Source organism: Sinocyclocheilus anshuiensis, unplaced genomic scaffold, assembly GCF_001515605.1.
Source record: "Sinocyclocheilus anshuiensis isolate Anshui unplaced genomic scaffold, SAMN03320099.WGS_v1.1 scaffold1391, whole genome shotgun sequence".
NCBI lineage: Eukaryota > Metazoa > Chordata > Actinopteri > Cypriniformes > Cyprinidae > Sinocyclocheilus > Sinocyclocheilus anshuiensis.
This window is the reverse complement of record NW_015540990.1, coordinates 638,369-659,790: the sequence shown is the minus strand read 5'-3', so window position 1 is coordinate 659,790 and position 21,422 is coordinate 638,369. Positions and strand designations below refer to the sequence as shown.

Here is a 21,422-nt window from a genome sequence, read left to right as displayed (position 1 = left end):
AATGTTTTTTTGGCTATTGCTACAAATATACCCCAGCGACTTAAGACTGGTTTTGTGGTCCAGGATCACATATTAGAATGATTTCTGAAGGATCATGTGACACTGAAGACTACAGCAGTGTTCAAATTTAATGTAGAATTCACAAAACATTTTCGTTTCCATCAAAAACCCTCAGGAGCAGTTTGTGGAACCGTTCAGCCGCCGAGGGCGTCAGGAGAACCTGAGGTACAACAGCATGCTGAAACAAATCCACACGCAGAACAGCGCCATCCTCAGGCAGTGGAGGGCGGCGCGCAGAGGACTCTTCTGTGAGAGAGGACCCTGGGTGGACAAGTGAGTGTTGTTTCTGTCTGTAAATGTCACTGAGACCAGGAGTGGATACTGTTTGTGCAGGTGGAGGTGTATACATCTACTATAACCAGTAAATCACATATAATATAATCAAATGTGTTTTTGACAGGATGTAACATAATTTAAAAAAGAGAGAATTGTGCTAATTAATGTGGTGTTTAAGGCAGCTGTTTGTGTTTGGCAGGCAGCAGAAGGACATGCACTGGAAGCTCTCTAGCGCTGAGAACTACTCCCGTATGCGACTCAAACTGGTGCGGAATTACAACTTTGATCCCCATAGAGAAGCCAGTGCCTTGAGAGACAACCTAGGTAAGATATACACACTTAAAAATGGTCACTTGTAACTTTTATAAATCTTGTGGTGGGCATTTATAGGAAATAATTGGTTTTGTGTGTGTTACTTCAGGTGTGCAGCACCAGCAGGTAAACGCCGAGTCGCTGTTGTTAGAGGCGGTGAAACAGGTGAAGGTCAGTGATCTGGAGGATGACATACTGGAGCTCCTGGAGGAGGATCCTGCATCAGCCAATCAGTGAGTCTCAGTTTAAACGGACAGGAGCAGTAACCAATCACTGGAGCTAAATACAGAAACACGCTTTTAGGTTTCGAACAACACGAGGGTGAGTAATTAATGACAGAATTTTCATTTTTGGGTGAACTAACCCTTTAATAACTGGATGTGTAAACTCTTTGAAACGCCTTGAATAATGTTGTTTTATCCATTAAAGATTAGATTTTAGTTAAAAGATTTGATAATAGTAATGTTTACATTTTGACATTAACATGTCAAATGGTGTTTTTTTTTTTTGCATTATCAATTTCCATGTACAGTTTTTTTATTGTTTTGAAAGAAGTCTCTTTTGCTCAACAAGGCTGCATTTTTTTTATTAAAACTACATTAAAAACAGTAATATTGTGAAATATTATTGCAATTTAAAGTAACTGTTTTCTTTGTGAATATATTTTAAAATGTAATTTATTCCTGTAATCCAAGCTGAATTTTCAGCATCATTACTCCAGTCTTTAGTGTAACGTGATCCTTCAGAAATTGTAATATGCTGATTTGATGCTCAAGTAACATTTCTGATTATTATCAATGCTGAAAAAGTTGTGCTGCTTAATATTTTTGTGTAAACCATGATTTTTCAGGATTCTTTGATGAATAGAAAGTTCAAAAGGGCAGCATTTATTTTAAATATTTTTTTGTCAAATTATAAATCTCTTTACTGCCACTTTTGATCAATTTAATGCATCTTCACTGAATAAAAGTATTAATTTCTTTAAAAAAAATGCATGTAAACACACTCGCTGTGGTTCTCTTAGGGCTGATTGTGAAGAGGCAGGTCAGAAGGAGAAGCTGGTGATCTCAGAGGACTGTGAGCTGGTCACGGTGGTTGACGTCTATCCGGGTCGTCTGGAGCTCACCACACAGCACATCTACTTCTACGACAGCAGCACAGAGAAAGAGGAAGGTGAGGAAAAACTGGTACAGTGAAATTTAGCAGTGTGAAGGTCATATGTTTGAGGATAGAGATGATACTGATCTTCATTTTCAGGTGTAGGTCAGGACTTTAAATGGCCTCTGTCTCAGATCAGAGAGATTCACCTGCGCAGGTACAACCTCCGGCGCTCGGCTCTGGAGATCTTTCTCATCGACCAGACCAACTACTTCCTGAACTTCAAGAAGGAGGTCAGGAATCTGACAGCATCTTCTTTTTCTCTTTCCTGTATGAACGTAATGCTACATGCAAACTCTTAAAACTGCTTTATAATGAGCTGATATTTGTTTTTTGTAAACACACTCATTGAGTCTCATTCACTAATAATTGAAGGAATTAATTGAATTGAATGCGTTGGCAACTAGCTGAAATAAAATACATTTATTTATTTGTTTTATATATTTTTTTTATTTCAAGTAGCAAAAATTGTTTTATCAACTATATTTCACACAAAAATTTGTTAGTGAATGAGAGCGTTGTTATTTTGTAACTTTCCCACCTTCTTTTGTTCAGTCTCTTATGATTGGTTGTTTCTGTTTGATTGACAGGTGCGTAATAAAGTGTTCAGCCGGATGCTGCTGCTGCGCTCTCTCTCTCTTCATGCCACTCACTCACCGCAGGAGCTGCTCAAAGCCTCTGGACTCACACAGGTCACTGCACACATGAAGCATCTCTGTTTCATATAGTACAACACTGAAGGTTCAGGGCTGACTTTACCTTCTCTCTGTCATCAGAAATGGGTGAACAGGGAGATCTCAAACTTTGACTACCTGATGCAGTTGAACACCATAGCAGGACGGACGTATAACGATCTGGCTCAGTATCCTGTGGTGAGAGACACTTACACAGCCGCTCTGAGCTCTGTTTGAATGTGGCCACACATCAGCGCTCATTCGCTTCCTGAATGATCTTACAGTATGTGACTTTCTCTGCTGATTTTAGTTCCCCTGGATCCTGTCGGATTATACGTCCGAGGAGCTGGATCTGTCCGATCCGCGGGTGTTCAGAGATCTCTCTAAACCTGTGGCCGTGCTGAACGAGAGGAACGCCAAAGCCGTCAGAGAGAAGTGTGTTTCTGTCTCTGTCTCGTTCTCTCAGTCCTTTTGGTTTTATTCCAGTTCAGAAAAAAAAGTATAGCTAGTATAGTAAGTTTTAGTTGACTATAACAACACCTAGGCAACATTTTTAGTCATCTGAAGGATTTACCAAATAGTAGGCTGTGAAATTTCAGTTTGATAAAATACCTTGTATTGGCTAAATATGGTAGCATTCATCCGTCACACATAACACCATCCCAGAATGCATTGTGCATCACTGCATCACTGAAAAGTTTCATTAACCTCTGATTAAAATTAGTGCTGTCAAACGATTAATCGCATCCAAAATAAAAGTTTTTGTTTACATAATATATGTGTGTGTACTGTGTATATTATGTATATATAAAGACACACACATACAGCATATATTTTGAAAATATTTACATGTATTTACGTGTATATATTTATATTCATATAAATAATATCATATATAAATATATTTAATTTATAAACGTAACATTTTTCTTAAATATATACATGCATGTGTGTGTATTTATATATACATAATATACACAGTACACACACATATATTATGTAAACAAAAACTTTTATTTTGGATGCGATTAATCGCGATTAATCGTTTGACATCACTAATTAAAATACATTATTTTGTCCATTATTTGTGTTTGAAATGTATTTGGGTCATTAGCTCGGCCACATGCTAACTTCAGACTGTTGGAATCATCTTTGAGCATCAAATCTCTTAATGTATTATTTTAAAGTTATTTATATACTATTATAATTTTTATTAATATTTTGGATTAGCTTTTTAGATTTCAGTTTTCAATTTTATATTTTTGTTTTTATGTTAAGGTTTAAGAATTTTGTTTGTGCTTTTGTTGTTTTTAGTACTAAATATTTAGCTTTCATTTATTTTGATTTCAGTTTTAGTAATTTTAATATGATTTCATTTCGTTGCCAAGGCAACATTTTAAATTTTATTTTAAGATATATTTTATTTTATTTCAGTTACCAAAGCCCATTTTTAATCATTTTAGTTTTAAAACTTAAACACTGGTCTTGTATGGTGTTCTCTGTCACTTATGAGGTTCCACTTTGAGGCGTTCCCTTAGAAGGTAGCTTCCTATTTAACAGTGAAGCAGTTCACTAGGTTTAGGAACAGAGCAAATGTTTTGAAGTGTCGGCAGTGAATGCAGCTGATTGTAAATGATGCTTATTCTGCAGATATGAGAGTTTTGAAGACCCCACAGGCACCATAGACCGTTTCCACTACGGCACGCACTACTCGAACGCCGCTGGAGTCATGCATTACCTCATTCGAGTCGAACCCTTCACATCCCTGCACATCCAGCTGCAGAGCGGCAGGTAATGCTTGTCTGGTTTTATGTCTTTTTGCCTTAAAATTCGGTTTCACTCACTTTCTTTTGTGTCCCTTTTTATCAACCAACTCACAATTGTTCTCAAAAATTATTCACTCAAATTATTTTGCATGCTTTGAAAAGAAAAGGTTACTGAAGTGAAATTCATATAAAGACCTCATATTCTAAGATGTTTTGTAGCGTTACAGGATTATTACAGTTTTTACGGTCTGTCCCTTAGAATTAAACAGCCTGTTTTTGCTAATGTGCCTTTACAAATTCTTCAAATAAATGGTCTCTGTTATGATTGGCTTTTGACTGATTGATATTTAAACAAAGGCAATGGACCTTTTTCACATTTCCGGGATTCTCAGAAGCGGAAGTTATCATAGTTGGGTTAACTTGAAGAGCAGTGAATGGGAGAGTACCACAAATATATTTTTTGCATTCCCATTTGCTCAAATAGCAAAAGAAACACTCCACGATAGTGTTTTCATGACTTTCAGTAAAAGGAAAAAAATTGAGAGAGACTGATACCGGCAGTCAGAAGAGAGAACGATGTCAAATTTACCGTCCCTCCTATAGACACTGCATAAGAAACATCGGCGCATTAGCGTAAACTAGTTTTTTTGATGCAAAGGTAATATAACAAGGCTGCATTTGTTTGATCAAAAATACAGGAAAAAATGTAATATTGTGAAATATTATTATGATGTAAAATAACGTTTTTCTATTTTAATATACATTAAAATCTAATTTATTTCTGTGATCAAAGCTGAATTTTCAGCATCATTACTCCAGTCTTCAGTGTCACATGATCCTTCAGAAATCATTCTAATATGCTGATTTATTATCAGTGCTGGAAACTGTTGTGCTGCTTAATATTTCTGTGGAACCTGTGATACTTTTTTTCAGGATTCTTTGATAATAAAAAGTTAAAAAGAAGAGCATTTATTTTACTGTTTTTTTCTGTATTTTTGATCAAATAAATGCAGCCTTGATGAGCATAAGAGACTTCTTTTAAAAACATTACAAGTCTTACTGATCCCAAACTTTAGACCGGTAGTGTACATTTAAAAAAAAATAAAAAATACAAATATGAAAAACTTCCGAGGATTTACGATGTATATATTTAGGGTTGCCACATCCTCATAAAACTCCTTTTCATTATATGAATAAAGTTGGTCTGACTGTCTGGCAGGTTTGACTGTGCCGACCGTCAGTTTCACTCTATTCCTGCTACCTGGCAAACCCTCATGGACAATCCCAACGATGTCAAAGAGCTCATCCCAGAATTCTTTTACTTCCCAGAGTTCTTGGAGAACCAGAACGGTGAGTAAATTAAAGATTAGTTGAGCTAGTATTGCCAGTTAAGCTGGAATAGGAGAAAGCTTTTTAACTCTCCTGTTGTGGCAAAAAAAAACTGGGTACAACACCTATTGTGGCTTTTCAGAGACAAACAAATATAAAATATGTGAGAAATTGAATCATTTCCATCAATTTCTGTTGTGTTCCTTCTATTGTATTAGGGGTTAATTTGACCCACATATTTTAAAATGTTTCTCTCTTTGGTCAAGACTACTTGTAATGAAAGTGAAAGTGACGTGACATGTGGCCAAGTATGGTGACCCATATTCGGAATTAGTGCTCTGCATTTATCCCATCCAAAGTGCACACACACAGCAGTGAACACACACACACCGTGAACACACACCCGGAGCAGTGGGCAGCCATTTTTTTGCTGCGGCGCCCGGGGAGCAGTTGGGGGTCTTTCTCAAGGGCACCTCAGTCGTGGTATTGAAGGTGGGAGAGAGCGCTGTACATTCACTCCTCCCACCTACAATCCCTGCCGGTACGAGACTCGAACCCGCAACAAGTCGGGGTTACGAGTCCGACTCTCTAACCATTAGGCCACGACTTCCCCGTGGCCTAATGATTAGAGGCCTAATGGCCCAATAATGGTTTATTTGCACAAGGTGCAAATAACCACATGCATGTATAAATATTATATAACATTATTTGTGCTTAGTGTAAGTAGTATTTATTGCTATTTGTAAATTGCTCTGCTTTTTGCTGTCTGGTTGTCAAACCCTTGTTGAGGGTACACATAAACCATAAACATCCTTTGAGTTTGAGTTTTGACAAATTAACTGTGAATTTTCCTTTGGTAAGTCAGAACACAAGTCGTCTTTTGAGTAAACTTTGGGTTTTAAAATTAAACAAGTTCTCATGTATTTCATATTTTAGTGTTTAACAAGCTACAATTTTTCCTCACCTGATTCTTTGCTGTTTTTCAAAGTGTTGGCAGAGTTTTTGGCAGATTGCATAGAAACCAATGGGGGGAGTCAATATGTTGCACACAAAACTTTTTATTCTAAAACACACCTGTGTCAAAACTTTGCAGGCACACTCATGACCTTAAATGGGCAATTTTCACAAAATCTCAAGTAGAAATAAATAGCTTAGCCACTGTTTCAAACAGTTTGAAAATCGAATGTGAATCAATGGCACTTCATGTTTTAACCAACAAAGTGTAACATTCCCTTCCACTCAGACTCCTCTATATTGTATCATCTCATTCTCTCTCTCACTGTTGCAGGATTTGACCTGGGCCGCTTACAGATCTCTAAAGAGAGGGTAAATGATGTCATCCTGCCTAAATGGGCCAAATCCCCCGAGGATTTCATCTACAAGCACCGCAAAGCCCTGGTGAGCCCATTTCTGATGACCTCATCACAGCTCTTCCCCACTAACCTCAATAGAGAGCCTCCAGGGAGGGATGTGTAATTGAATACAGCCCACTCTCAGTATCTGTTTCTGTTCTTCTTCTCAATTCCTTCGCCACTTCTGTCCTATTAAAGCCTGAAGCAGTGAGAAATGGCTTCGTGAAAGGTTACAAAAGTAGAACAGCACAAGAGTGCTTCCCAGTCTCCTCCTGGCAGATTCCTCTCATAATGACTGATGGCCTCAGGTTTGGAAGCGTATCGTGTGACCGTTTTGTTGATGTAGATGATATTTGTCTGTGCTCAGGAATCCGAGTATGTGTCGGCCCACCTGCATGAATGGATCGATCTGATCTTCGGCTATAAACAAAGGGGCCCGGCTGCAGTGGAGGCCCTTAATGTCTTCTACTACTGCACATATGAAGGTAGCTAAACATACAAGTCATGATGTGGCTGATATCCTTTGCTACCATACTTGTCTTACCACATTGTCTGTGGTTGTTTTAGGGGCTGTTGATCTGGATGCCATCACAGATGAGAAAGAGAGGAAGGCTCTAGAAGGCATGATCAGTAATTTTGGACAGACACCGTGCCAGTTACTGAAGGTACGGCACTCTAATGCTTCTCCACACAGACAGACGGTGTTAGAAGAAGCTTAAATAGAGATCATAAGATGACGTAAACATAACAGAGTATTTGTTGTTTGATAAGATGGTGTGTGTGTTCATTTGCTTTTAGGAGCCCCATCCCATGCGTCTCTCCCTGGAGGAGCTGGAGAAGAGGAGAACCCGTCTGGACTCCTGTCCTCTCAACATATTCGAGCACCTCACTGAGCTCAAATCCTTCTTCATTGAGGTGACTGAATTAGCAGTGCTTTATGTGTTTGTGTAGATGTTGTTCTGTGAACTGATTGAGTTTCATCTCTGTGTTTTAGGGCATCAGTGATAATGTGCCACTGGTTAAAGCCGTTGTCCCTAAGAACCAATCACATTCATTTATCTCACAGGGGAGTCCAGATACTCTGGTAAGTCTGGGCTTGATTAGCTACGTCTTACAGACAATAGGACAATTACAGACAATACATCTTACAATAGGCCCTATTTTATTAATTTTTTTATTAATGTACCTGGTCCCTTATTGTGCACAATCAATCAGTGTACATTGCGATAAAATTATATAAAATAATATTTAGATAAATATAAAAAAAAAACATTAGATAATTTTAAAAGAATAAATAAAATTGAGTTTTTTTATTTATTTAGTAATCAGCCATATGATAAGTGATAGTAATACTGTCAGGGTCAGGGTCCTGATCTCTCTCCTTTTTTTTTATTTAAATAAAAAATAATAATATTTATATAAATGTATATAATAATTTGACTCAAATCTTTAAATAAATAAAAAAAAAATTATTTATTGGATTTTTTTTTTATAAGCAGCCATGTAATAATTAGGTTCTGATCACCCTGACATAGTTTTTTTTCTTCTTTTTTTTTTCTTATGACATTGGTCTTAATGTGCACAATTATTAAGTGCACAGTGTAATGAAATATATAAATATAGAAGAATATTTATATAAATAAAATAATTTTGACTCAAATAATTTTATGATCACCCTAACAGAGTTTATATTTACAGTAATAGCGTGACTTAAATTATAAATAAATGCATTACAAAGTTTTTTTTTCTTTCTTTTCTTATTTTTCTTCTTTTTTTTTTCTTATGACACTGGTCTTAATGTGCACAATTATTAAGTGCACAGTGTAATGAAATATATAAATATAAAATAATAATATTTATATAAATAAAATTATTTTGACTCAAATAATTTTATGATCACCCTAACAGAGTTAATTTTTTTTACAGTGATAGACTTAAATTATAAATAAATGCATAACAAATACACATGCCATTCCACATTGTCTTTAATGCCCTCTGAAGTTTTGGTTATGAAATCTTTGATACCCTCATAAATAATGTGTTTTTGGGTTATCAAGGTAACGCTGAGCCAGAACTGCTTGATGGGAACTCATGGCTGGCTGCCCTACAACAAGAACATATCCAACTATTTCACCTTCATCAAAGACCCCACCGTAGCCGGTGTAAAGTGAGTCTCTCTGACGGTTAACGTCCTCACGTCCTGTTTGTACTGTAGCTGCCCTGCACTTGTGGCAATAACCAACACATCAGCAAGCACACTCTCTCTCTGTAGGACTCAGAGGTGTCTAGCAGGGCCGTTCTCTCCAGGGGTTGAAGTCACAGCTCGCCTGTTTGTTGTGTCTCATGACGGGAAGTTGCTCTTCAGTGGAGGCCACTGGGACAACAGCCTGAGAGTGACGTCTCTCGTAAAGGGCAAAACAGTGGGGCAGCACATCCACCACATGGGTACTGGAAACTGCTTCTCTTGACCTTCCTCTGCTGTTTTTTTCCCCTTCATACTTTCTCTTGAATAGGCACATCCAGATTGTACTGTATGTTCTAACTTTAACCTTGAATTGCAGGAAACAAACCTGCTAACTTTGGATATTTGTGTGTGTGTGCGTGCATTTTTTTTTTCTGTCCCGGCAGACATCGTAACGTGCCTGGCCACAGATCACTTTGGGATTCACCTGATCTCTGGCTCTAGAGACACCACCTGTATGGTGTGGCAGGTGCTACAGCAGGTATGTTCTGTTCTCTTGGAAAAGCCACATGATCAGTCGTCTTCAAATGACTTCCTATAGAAGGTTCATTCCTAAATATGAAGTATTTTATTGTCTTAATCATGTGTTTATTGAATATAATGATACACTACTGTTCAAAAAATGATGTTAGAGATACTGTTAAAAATGTTTTTGAAAGAAGTGTCATATGCTCACTAAGGCTGCATTTATTTAATACAGTAAAACAGTAATATTATGAAATGTTATTGCAATTTAAAATAACTGTTTTTTTATTTAAATATATTTTAAGATGTAATTTATTCCTGTGATCAAAGCTGAATTTTCAGCATCATTACTCCAGTCTTCAGTGTCACACGATCCTTCAGAAATCATTCTAATATGCTGATTTGCTGATTATTATCAATGTTTAAAACAGTTGTGCTGCTTCATATTTTTGTAGAAACTGTGATTTTCAGGATTCTTTGAATTAAAAATTCAAAAGAACAGCATTTATTTGAAATATAAATCTTTGGTAACATAATAAATGTCACATTTGACCAATGTAATGCAAAAAAAATAAATAAATAAAAATCTTACTGACCCCAAAGTTTCGGTATGTATATTCGATGACTCATTCATTTGCATTAAGAATAAAATTTACAATTTAAAGCTAGAGATTGCATTAGTTTTTTTTTTTTTTTGTTAAAATAGCATAATTAATTTAACATATGGATGAATTTTAAATAATAGTTTGAGTGGATATTTCTTATAATAAGCTGGGAATTTTACAAGAAATATTTCAGAAGTTTCTTCCTTAATTTAACATTCTTAGGAATTTAGTTTTAATTGGTATGTTTTTTTGTTTTTTTTTTAAAACTACCTCATCACTTGTTAAAGGTGCAATAGGTGATTGTCTTCAGAAAATTTTTTTGTTATGCTGGTTGATAGCAATCATTAAGTTAAATGGTGTAAATGTATTTATCTGTATTTATATAATATTTTGTGGAAGGCGTAGGATCAAGAAATGTTCGTCCAATCAAAACGCTCTGAAATTTCCTACCTGCCTGTCAACATATGTATTCGCATACCTCTGCTCACCCGGTTCGTGCAGACAGGATACGTCATCAGCGCGTTCACGTACGCTATGCAGAGCGAGAATGGCAGGCAAACATCAACAACCTGACCTTCCTTCCTGGTATTGTAGTACTGTTACTAACTGTACTAAAAGGTTTTCTCACCGGTGAATGACACATAACGTATTGTAGTAATGTTGTCTCTGGTTTTCTGATCTGTTCGCATTCGTGCGTTCAGGAGGCGTGGCTTTGGACGGCGATTTGCAGGGAGGGTGGGACGTTCGCTTTCAGTGCTATCAGGCTAAAGTTAGCATTTTCAAAGATCTCCTACTGCACCTTTAAATAATATAATGAATAAAGTTTTTATTCTCTACTCATATAAAGTTTTTATTTCTAATACAGTGTTGGAGTTTAAACTTGTTCTGTTTTTGTAGGGAGGTGCTCCAGTCGGTCTGTCCCATAAGCCAGTGCAGGTATTGTACGGACACACAGATGAAGTTGTGAGTGTGTCTATCAGTACAGAGCTGGACATGGCGGTTTCTGGATCACGGGTGAGAGTCACCTCTCTCAAAATCACTCAAAAACACTGTCTACTACTCACACTTGTTCGGTATTCAGCAACTGGCATTGTGCCTTATTTCAAATACGAAAAGGTTAGCCAATCATAGTGTAGCTCATTTACATAACGAATTTTTAAAGAGGTCAAAGATGGTTGAACTGGGTGGATTTTAAGGGAGTAAAATGTAAATAGCAGTTTGTGTGTGTGTCACAGGATGGGACGGTGATCATTCACACTGTTCGGAGGGGTCAGTACATGCGCTCTCTGCGGCCGCCGTGTGATAGCTCTCTGCCCGTGTCCATCATGCGCCTGGCTGTGTCCTGGGAGAGACATCTAGTGGTGCACACCTGTATAGAGGGCAAAGCCACACTGAAGGTATCAAACACACAGTTCAGTTCCTCTTCTCCACACACATTTCTGTGCCTTTGTAAACCGAGCCTCTTTGTGTTGTGTTGTGTGTGTTCAGGATAAGAATGCCCTGCACCTGTACTCTGTGAATGGGAAGCACCTGTGCAGCGCACCTCTGAAGGAGCAGGTGACAGACATGTGTGTTTCAGGAGAACATGTGGTCATTGGCAGCGAGCAGGGGTTCCTGTCTGTCAGAGATCTGTACAGGTAAACCTGTAAACCATAATCTGCTGCTTTTTTCATATTTTAACACGCATCGAAGCAATAGTTTCAGCAGTTAAATTCTAAGAAGTGGCTCTTGAGTGTCATTATTACAATGTGTTACTGGTGACTGATGAAATCTTTAAAAGAACACGCATGCACTGAGGTAACTGTGAATGACTAATATGAGTCATATCTAGAAACCAGAATACTATAGATATTGCAGCAGTACCAATTTTTCCCAGCTGCTTTGGTTCCGGAAGTGTTTTTTTCCATGAATTACTCCTGTTGGGATTTTAAAATAGTCTTCATTTAAATGCTTTACGCCATGAACTAAACCAACCAGCTATGAGGGGAATCAATTAATCTAATGTAAAAACTACTGATTAAATATTGAAAGAATCTGATTTATTTATTGCATAATATATAGTTGTTTAAGTATGATTAAAGCATGATTTACAGTGATTCATAGGCTTCTTTTGATTACATATACACAAACAATATATTTTATATTTATTGCAAAACATATATATATATATATATACATACCTACAGTACTTATCAAAAGTTTGGAAACAATGGTTTTTTAATGTTTTTAGTCTCTTCTGCTCATCAAAGCTGCATTTATTTGATCAAAATGCAGTAAAAACAATAATATTGTGAAATATTATTACAATTTAAAATAAATTTCTATTAGAATATATTTTAAAATGTAATTTATTCCAGTGATGCAAAGCTGAATTTTCAGCATCATTACTCCAGTCTTCAGTGTCACATGATCCTTCAGAAATCATTCTAATATACTGATTTTTGTGAGTTTTGATGCAATTTGTTTGTTGTGATTCTGATAGGTGAAGGTTTCTTTGCAGAATTGGAATCTCACCAGGAATTCCACTGTTAAACACAATTATTTAAAAAATAAGTTGAAATAATGTGGGCTGATGGCCTTAACGAAAGCATGTACCATTGATTAACAACCTCACAGTTTCCAGGAGGTCTGTCTTTAATAGTTTAAGCTAGCATTTAAAAACAATCATTGAGACTTTTACTTCCAGAACCTGCCTGTTGCACTTTATTAAAGGATAGTTCAACTCTATTGTATTTACTCACCCTCAAACCTCTATGACTTTCTTTCGTCTGCTGAACACAAACGACGATACTTTGAAGAATGTTGGTAATGGGAAAAAAATACTATGGAAGTCAAACTGTTTGGTCATTCTTCAAAATATCTTCTTGGGTCAGATTGTAAGAATGTCTGTTCCTTGAGCTTGATCCTAACACGCCCTCTCTCTTGGTTACCATGGCAGCCTGGCTCTGTGTGTGTCGCCGATGGCGATGCGGGTGTCCATCCGGTGCGTGTCAGTGACCAAGGAGCAGTCTCACGTTCTGGTGGGCCTCGATGACGGCAAGCTGATCGTGGTGGGCGTTGGGAAACCCGCCGAGGTAAAAAACTCCTTCAGGAACTACATCACCCAGAGGATGGAGGGCTCGCCTCTCATGCACACGCTGCGTGTGCGATCGCCCGCACGCCTGCTGCATCTCAGAGACCAGAATACGTTCAGCCCCGACATCATCTGAGAGAAATACATACAAGTCAAGTTCAGATACATAAAGTTCACACGTTTACCTAGCTATCTAAGTGGGGACTATCCCAACCCAAAACCATAACTCTTCCCCTAAAAGAATAGACTTAAAAAAAAAACACACTTTTGAAGAGAAGCCCAAAGTGGTATTATCAGATTTAGCTAACTTCTGAGGACACTTTTTTATCAATTTTGTCCCCAAACTATCAGTCAATCAATCAATTGATCAATAATGTAAACATAAACAGTACACTCATCATGAGCATAGTAATGACATAACAATGCATTGAAACTGTTGCCAAGGATTTTTATCTTGAGCATCTGTTGTGTAATCAGTGGTGATTGTGTGAAGTGTAAATGTTTTTAAATAAGTTTGCTGTTGGTTTCAGTTTTCTCTTAGCAGTTGGAGTTGTAACCTAACCAAACCAAACCCTCATGATACTACTAACAATGCTAGTAATAATACGATATAACGATAGAATAATAATGATAGTAATAGAATAAAATAAACTCGTGGTGTCACACTCATTCTACAATAATTGTAATACTGTGAAATCATTAGAGAAGGGTTTTGATGGTTTTTCTTTTTTTTTTTGGTTAACAAAAAAAAAACAAGTTTTTGCACAGAATGCACAGGTATTCATGCCATACACTGAAGCTATTTTTGAATATTCCAAACAGTGCAAAGCGTTCTCAAGGATTTTTTCTTAAATATCACTAGCTTGTATAGCAACATTTGGGTTTCTATATTAGATGAACTTAAATGGAAAATACAGCCTGAAAAATACTCTACATGAGAATGTGAACACGCTTCTAGCTACGCAAACTCAATTTTACACATCAGTGTTTTGCAAAATGTGAAGTAACCGATGCTATTGATATTATATCAGTATTTCATTTTTAAAATATCATGATTATTGTCAGTACCAGTATATTGCGATACATTTACTCATTATTTTTTCATTCACCACATTGCCACAAGGGGTGCTATAATGTAGCTAATTCCTTAAATTATCGCACATTGTTTGATGTGAACTATATCGCCCCCTTGAGTTCTGAGATTAGTTAAGATGAACGTAGTCTCTGCCTCAGATGGAAGAATGGAAAACACTGACTCAGTTTGCCGATTTCAATCTGTCGCACATTTGTGCAACGGGACCACGAGCTTACAATGCATTCTTCCAAGCATCTGTGTTTTGTATGTTTGTGTAGAGTATGTTTCTGACATAAAATTATATCAGTTCAGACTTAAAGGGTTTGAATACACACAGTCAGTACATACAATTACACAGCCCTGCATCTTGATTTGCAAAAAAAGGAATATTATGTGACTGGATTATGCTGAGTTCAAAAATATCAATAACAACTTTCCATCATGTACAGTTCTTCCACAAAATAAGAATGCATTACCAAAAATAGCGCTCAGTCAAGTGTCAAAAGTTTTCGGATTTAATGACAAAACATGTATTCAAAATGTTTCATTTAACATAATACTCCATTTAATGTCAAAGAACTTTACAAAATAAGCTTTTTTCACAAAATGTGTACTTTTCTTTTGCTTTTTGGATATAGTATAACACCCACAGATGTAGCAGAAAACATCTGGCTCATGTTTGCATTTACCTTGAAATCAGGATTAGGCATAAAATAATGTCTTCAGAATCATTCATACATGTAAAAATTGGCTGGAAATTTAACAGATAGTCATAACCTGGTTCACAGGAAGATATTATTATGTCTTTGTAGCATTTTTAAGGGATAATACAAGACCTCTTCACCTTACAAATGGTTGTCAAAATGATCTTCATATTTTTCACATCATATTTTTTGAGAAAAGTGACGTGCTTAAAGGTGGGGTAAGCGATTTCTGGTAGCCAATGTTGACATTTGAAATCACCAAAACAAACACGCCCCTACTCTCCTCCACATCATGAGTAGACACGCCCCTTACTGCTGATTGGCTACAAGTTTGTTTTGCTAGTCGGCCCGAATCAGTTTTCTAAAGCGTTTTTGAAAAATCGCTTACCACACCTTTAAGCAAAACGGGCACTATTTTTGGAATCAGCAGCCCAATTAGTGAGAAGCACGTCTTTCATTCAGCAAATATAATGCAGGGCGGTGTTATCATTTTCTTATCTCATCTTCTTTTTTGAGTTACTTCACTTGAAATGCACATTTTGATTTTGCACTAACCTCAAAATGAATCCAACACAGATGATCTCACATGCACTCATCAATCATCTTTTTTTCCCCCTCTGTTCACCTCCTCTTTACTTTTATCCTTCACTTCCCTCTCCTCTCCGTTCCTCAGATGCGTTCTGGCCAGATTACAAGGAAACTCTGGGGCTCCAGTAAGCGTCTCACTCAGATCTCGTCTGGGGAAACCGAGTATCACACCCAAGAGCAACCCTGACCCCGCCCCTAAATCACAGCCCTCCTGCCTGATTGGCCACCTGCCCTGTCAATCACCCAAATCCATCGTTTCAGATGGGAGGATGGCTCTCTCCTCTTGCTGAAACAATATGAAGGACTTTTTAGCACCTGTATGCAAATCTGTGTGTGTGTTGAGCCAAACGGATGCGTGTTCCCTCGTGTAGTTGGACTGGTGCAGGCACCATCTAACTACATGTGTCTGAATTCTGTGAAAACCCTAATGTTGACCCTCCTGACTCCGCCCTCTCTGTCGTTTTCCACCACATGTGCCACGCCCATTTAGTTAATCATCATTAACACACTGTTATCAACATCATCATCAGCATCATTACAACATGTTTTTGTCATGTCTACCTTCACATGTGTGTTGAGTATGTGTCCAGTTATTTGTTTCTTTAGTGGCCTTGTCATATTTCATAGGTTGTTTTATTAGTGGACACAGGCATTATTTATTTGCACAGTCTTGCTCTTGCACAGACCTCGAAAAGTGGATGATATTGTACACCAGTATAATACGCATGACGTATTCTGTTCCAACAGACCAACACATTTTATAGCAAAACTGACATCTGTAGGGTGCGAACGCTGATTTTTATTGTGCGTAACTGTTGAATGTTGTCATTCATTACTTGAATTGTGATGCAGTTATTTCAATGAAGAATGCAAGATTTCATTTTGTCGTGGATGTACATGCAAATAGTTTTATAACCATTCTACCATTCTAGTTTGGTTTATAGATTTGTTACATCTGAAACACTACAAATACAAAGGGGGAGAAGTTTCGAAGGGCTTTGTGAGACACGACAGTATGCAATACAGTTCGTCCCTCTGAAGCATTCCACTGGCTAATCGCTGCTCCGCAGTCTTCCTAGTATCCAAACCGAGCACTACATAGAGAGGAGGTACTTGTGTACCGCGGGACAGCTAGAACCAATGCAGCATAAGTCAGGTGAGACGCTGTTTCCCCTCCTCTTTTATATTTCTAAGCCATGCAGTCTTCGTTTACTATGCAGGTAAGCATCCAGGCCTTCTAGAGAATTCAGTTACTGATTGAAATCTGAATTCTGCTTATGCAGTTTTTATTTCTTGACCGTAGGCTGGAGATGTATGCGTTTCCTTTACAAGAATGTACCATAGTGATCATAGTTTCCAGCAAAATACCTTTATTATAGTCACAAGTGTGAGAAAAAAGCTTTTTGCATTTGTTAGTACTAAATTACTAGACGTAGTATAGTGATAATAACTGGTATTGTGGTGGAAACTATAATTACCATTGTATTTTTGTAAGGGTTTAGTTTGTGTCTCATTTTCTTACACTAATGTCTTAGAGTGACAACATTCATTCCTTTACTAAAGGATGGTTGTTTGGAAACTTATAAGCGATATGAAGACGTTAATGAAGATACTAATACCAAAATGCAGATGTCTTTATCAGGATGTTCATATAGTTTTGTGTGTTGTATGTTCTTCCATATATGTGCTTTAGTTTGCTATGGTGCGGAAGTTTAGATTTGAAGTCTGAATCGGGATGAGTTATGTTCATTTATGTTCATGCATCTGCTGGTTGCTTTGGAAATAAGTTATACCAAGAGATCTAAATTAATGCTTTGATTTCTTTGCATTTATTCTATTTTTTTAGACTGTTAATGTAATGTAAATCCCAGAGGTGGCTGATTTTATTCACATGTCTGTTTGTATGTATATGTGTTTCTCTTCCTTTAATTAAATGAATGGAGTGCCTTTTTTATTCCGTCGTCATGCAAATTAGTCTCCATGATCTGAACTCTACAGCATGACCTTTCGTGACCCCTGTGGACAGCCACGATTTCTGCGGGAACCAGACAAACTTCAGCAGTCCTGTGATTTACTGAGCTGCTTTTGATTTAGTCGTCACTAATGGATGTGTGTGTATATCTGTGCTTATTTATGAATCCAGTATGAAATGTACAGCATGAATTTGATTTCTGTTTATGAATTGTATTTTTTTGCACTTTCCAGGTACGACAAATTGTAAGAGATTGTTTTAAATGTCTCCTTGATCTGTACAGAGAAACTGCTTTGTTATATGTGAAAATTTATCATTAAAGCCCTGTCGAAAAGTCACAGTGACGTGTTTATTTTAAGTTGTGTGTCAATTAAATAATTCCATAAAAATATTATTGATTGTGTAATGTTATAACATAAAAATTAATCATAGTGAATATTTACACTATCATGAATCATTTTATTTAGGAGTCAGTGTATGCTTCTGTGTGCATCATTAGATTTATTTTAATTAAAATATATGACAAATGTATTTTAGTGTGAAACGGAACCATGTCTGATACAAATCCATGATATGAAGTATTTATTTGTATTTTGTAAAATTACAGACAATAGTAAAATTAATAAAGAACATTAGAACACTACAAGGGCATATGTCATAAAAAAATAGACTAATTATATTATAAAATAAACTAATAGGCAAATAGTGTGTTAGTATTGCTCAGTTTTGTTATTTGTGAATATATATTTCGAGCCAATGTAATAAATATATTCAAATAACTCAAAAGTTGAATTATTTTTTTTAAATAAAACATACTTTTTCATATAGTATCTGTTTTGTAAAATGTGATGATGATGATGCTGCCTTCACACCGCAGCGTCCCCTTTAAGAAACTCTCTGGAAGTGACTGTGTGCGGCGGCGGACTCGCGAGATTTGCCCGCGAGAGAAAACAGTCGCCATTTCTCGAAAAGTAAGAAAGCGCTGAAAGTGTGGCGGACAGTTCGTTCACATGCGCACAGAAACCATCCCAGATAACTCCTAAAGTAAAGACCGCATCTAAGCTTCCCGTTACCGGCTGTCTTCCCTGGCTGGTGTACAACTAGATGTGATATTCCAGTCGGAGTTTATGAGGGCGGCGAGTGAGTGAGAGTGATTGAGGCCTGACAGTACAAACACTCTACGTTACGTCGCAGACTGTAAACTCACTGTTGTTGGTCACTCTCACAGGGGCATAACTGCAGAACAAACAGCCCTCCTCTGAAAAATGATCATTGAAAACCTCGATGCCTTGAAGACGTGGCTCTCGAAGACTCTTGAACCCATGTAAGTGATGCTGCTGCTGAAAATGATAACTAAATGATGCTAGCAAAATGATTCAAATCTCCCTGAATGTCAGTGACTTTAGTTTTATATGACTTTATTATTGTCAAATGCTTTTGCTCTTTTTGTATATTGGTTTTACATTCTATTGACTATAATGCTTGCACTTGGTTATCCTAGTAATCACGAGTTACCAGCAATTGTAAGTTGTATCTATTATACAGATGCTCTAAACTTGCTGTAAAGATGTTGTAGGTTGTCAAATAAGCGTCTTTATGTCATCATTGGGGTTTAATGTAACTGAAGTGTATATGTCTGTCCTGCAGATGTGATGCTGACCCTTCTGCTCTTGCGAAATATGTGGTTGCTTTGGTGAAGAAAGATAAATCCGAGAAGGAGTTGAAAGCACTGTGCATTGACCAGTTGGATGTATTTCTTCAGAAAGGTATAATTCAACTCTATTAATGATCTGAATATATGCAGTTCTTTTGCTCAAACCAGATGAAGGTCACTAACTAGTAGGATCATATCAAGGTGGTTGTCATTCGTTTTTAGACATGATTTGCATAACAGCCGCTTCAATTCCATGTTGCTTCCAAGACAGCTTCAGAGATTCAGTTCTGAAAGAGTGACAATACAATCATATATGCACATGCATCTACATTCATTTGCTTTTGCTTGCAGAAACGCAGATATTTGTGGACAAACTTTTTGAAGCTGTGAACGCAAAGAGTTACCTACCTCAACCAGAGCAGCCGACTTCTGCAAGCAGAACTGAAACTCACCAGCGCACAGAGAAAGATGAAACTAAGAGAGAGGAGGTAACACAAAACAATCACATAAGATCAACCTTTTGAATAATCCTACACTACCTTTGAAAAATGTGAGGTCCGTATTAATAAAGAAATTAATACTCTTATTCAGCAAGTGCACTTTAAATTGATCAAAAGTGACACTAAAGACATTTATAATGCTAAAATAAGAAAGTTACTGTTCTTTTGAAATTTCTTTTCATCAAAGAAACACAAATTGTCAAGCAGCATAACTGTTTACAACATGATAATAAGATATGTTTCTTGAGCAGCAGAGCAGCGTATTAGAATGATTTCTGAAGATCATGTGACACTGAAGACTGGAGTAATGATGCTGAAAATTCAGCTTTGCATCACAAGAATAAATGCAAAACAGTTATTTTTAATCTTAATAATACTTTACAATATTAATATTTTTACTGTTTTTGATCAAATAAATGCAGCCTTGCTGAACAGAAGATCATTATTACAGACCCCAAACTTTTAAGCGGTAGTGTACGTTGTGAAATTTCTTTTGTGCTTGATGGTATTGATTTCTGTGGTCGGTTTTGCATAAGCAGCCCAGCCGAGATGAGGATCGAGAAAAGAAATTCTCCAGGAGAATAAACCACAGTCCTCCGTCTAGCTCCAGATACAGCCGAGACAGCAGGTGAGAATAACATTAAATATTACATACGATTTAACTTTCCCAAAATGCCACATACACACATCTCTTAAGCCACCTTGTTAACTATCCTCATATTTTCTCTTCTATTCCAATTAAATTACAGGAGAGTAGACGACCACAAGAAAGATGACCGTTCCAGGAAGCGAGAGTATGACCGTAACCCTCCCAGAAGGGACTCGTACAGGGAACGTTATAACCGCAGGAGAGAACGCAGTCGCAGTCGTAGTCGCAGCTGGAGTAAGGACCGCACTCGTGACCGGGACAGAGAGCGGGACCGCAGCCGATCTCGCACACGCAGTCGCTCTAGAAGCAGAGGTGAGGCGTCACTTTACTTTAGTGATTAGGTTTATTCTCATATTTGAATTTTTATGCGTGTAGTTGAAATGAAATACTTTTTGCTATGCTTTGTCTAAAACAGATTTATGTAAGTGCTTATATTTTGTAACTCATATTAATAGAGACTGCATGGAATATTTCTGTCTAAAATGCTTGAGCCAAAACCAGTAGTTTTAGTTCTTACATGTATAAGTAAAAAAAAAAGTTTGAAGAATGTAAGATTTTTAAAAGGTTTTTGAAAGAAGTCTCTCATATTCAACAAGTCTGCCAACCCTCTACATTGCGAGTAAATCACTCGCATATGTGACTAAATCTTCACTCTGGGCGACTAAATGATGTCTAATATTAGCCAATGGCTAATAAATTCTCAGATTTTACTCGCCAGTGTGTGAGTTATAGGCTGAGTATAAGTTTAGCACAGATATATTTTCACTCACAGAACACTCTGACTGAGCACTTCAGAGTTTCACTCTCCGTCAAGCGATCTGTGATATTTTTCAGTTCATTTGAATGGATGCGCAGCGCACCTGTGTTTGTGTATTTCGCACGACTCGCCGTCGCTTTCTCTTACACGTGCAAAGAGCGAGAGCGAGCGAGAGCGAGCAAGAGTCTTACATAACATGCAGAATTGATGC

The 21,422-nt window shown here is 37.1% G+C and overlaps 2 protein-coding genes across 4 annotated transcripts in view; both read left to right on the top strand.

The window, feature by feature from the left end:
* The window catches only part of LOC107690207 (neurobeachin-like protein 1), a gene marked incomplete at its 5' end in the record, with an annotated part of 21,695 nt that extends 3,706 nt beyond the window's left edge, over positions 1–17,989 (top strand). Inside the window, 23 exons of the mRNA XM_016488466.1 lie at positions 176–333; positions 536–660; positions 758–881; positions 1,673–1,821; positions 1,906–2,039; positions 2,397–2,498; positions 2,583–2,678; positions 2,791–2,915; positions 4,131–4,271; positions 5,466–5,596; positions 6,864–6,973; positions 7,295–7,412; positions 7,495–7,592; positions 7,726–7,842; positions 7,922–8,011; positions 8,985–9,094; positions 9,200–9,372; positions 9,556–9,650; positions 11,137–11,253; positions 11,475–11,636; positions 11,728–11,876; positions 13,178–13,313; positions 15,765–17,989. Coding sequence (XP_016343952.1) covers positions 176–333; positions 536–660; positions 758–881; positions 1,673–1,821; positions 1,906–2,039; positions 2,397–2,498; positions 2,583–2,678; positions 2,791–2,915; positions 4,131–4,271; positions 5,466–5,596; positions 6,864–6,973; positions 7,295–7,412; positions 7,495–7,592; positions 7,726–7,842; positions 7,922–8,011; positions 8,985–9,094; positions 9,200–9,372; positions 9,556–9,650; positions 11,137–11,253; positions 11,475–11,636; positions 11,728–11,876; positions 13,178–13,313; positions 15,765–15,866 — 2,862 coding nt within the window. The remainder of the gene's footprint in view (positions 1–175; positions 334–535; positions 661–757; positions 882–1,672; positions 1,822–1,905; positions 2,040–2,396; positions 2,499–2,582; positions 2,679–2,790; positions 2,916–4,130; positions 4,272–5,465; positions 5,597–6,863; positions 6,974–7,294; positions 7,413–7,494; positions 7,593–7,725; positions 7,843–7,921; positions 8,012–8,984; positions 9,095–9,199; positions 9,373–9,555; positions 9,651–11,136; positions 11,254–11,474; positions 11,637–11,727; positions 11,877–13,177; positions 13,314–15,764) is intronic.
* A 592-nt stretch (positions 17,990–18,581) lies between these two features.
* LOC107690205 (RNA-binding protein 26-like) overlaps positions 18,582–21,422 on the top strand; it is a 16,177-nt gene continuing 13,336 nt past the window's right edge. The window contains exons 1-6 of one of the 3 annotated variants that reach the window (XM_016488463.1): positions 18,582–18,791; positions 18,880–18,975; positions 19,299–19,417; positions 19,657–19,793; positions 20,342–20,433; positions 20,555–20,766. In XM_016488463.1, coding sequence (XP_016343949.1) covers positions 18,917–18,975; positions 19,299–19,417; positions 19,657–19,793; positions 20,342–20,433; positions 20,555–20,766 — 619 coding nt within the window. In that variant the 5' untranslated portion in view covers positions 18,582–18,791; positions 18,880–18,916. Of the gene's footprint in view, positions 18,976–19,298; positions 19,418–19,656; positions 19,794–20,341; positions 20,434–20,554; positions 20,767–21,422 lie in introns of all 3 variants that reach the window. The other 2 variants (XM_016488462.1, XM_016488464.1) reach the window with 2 other exon arrangements.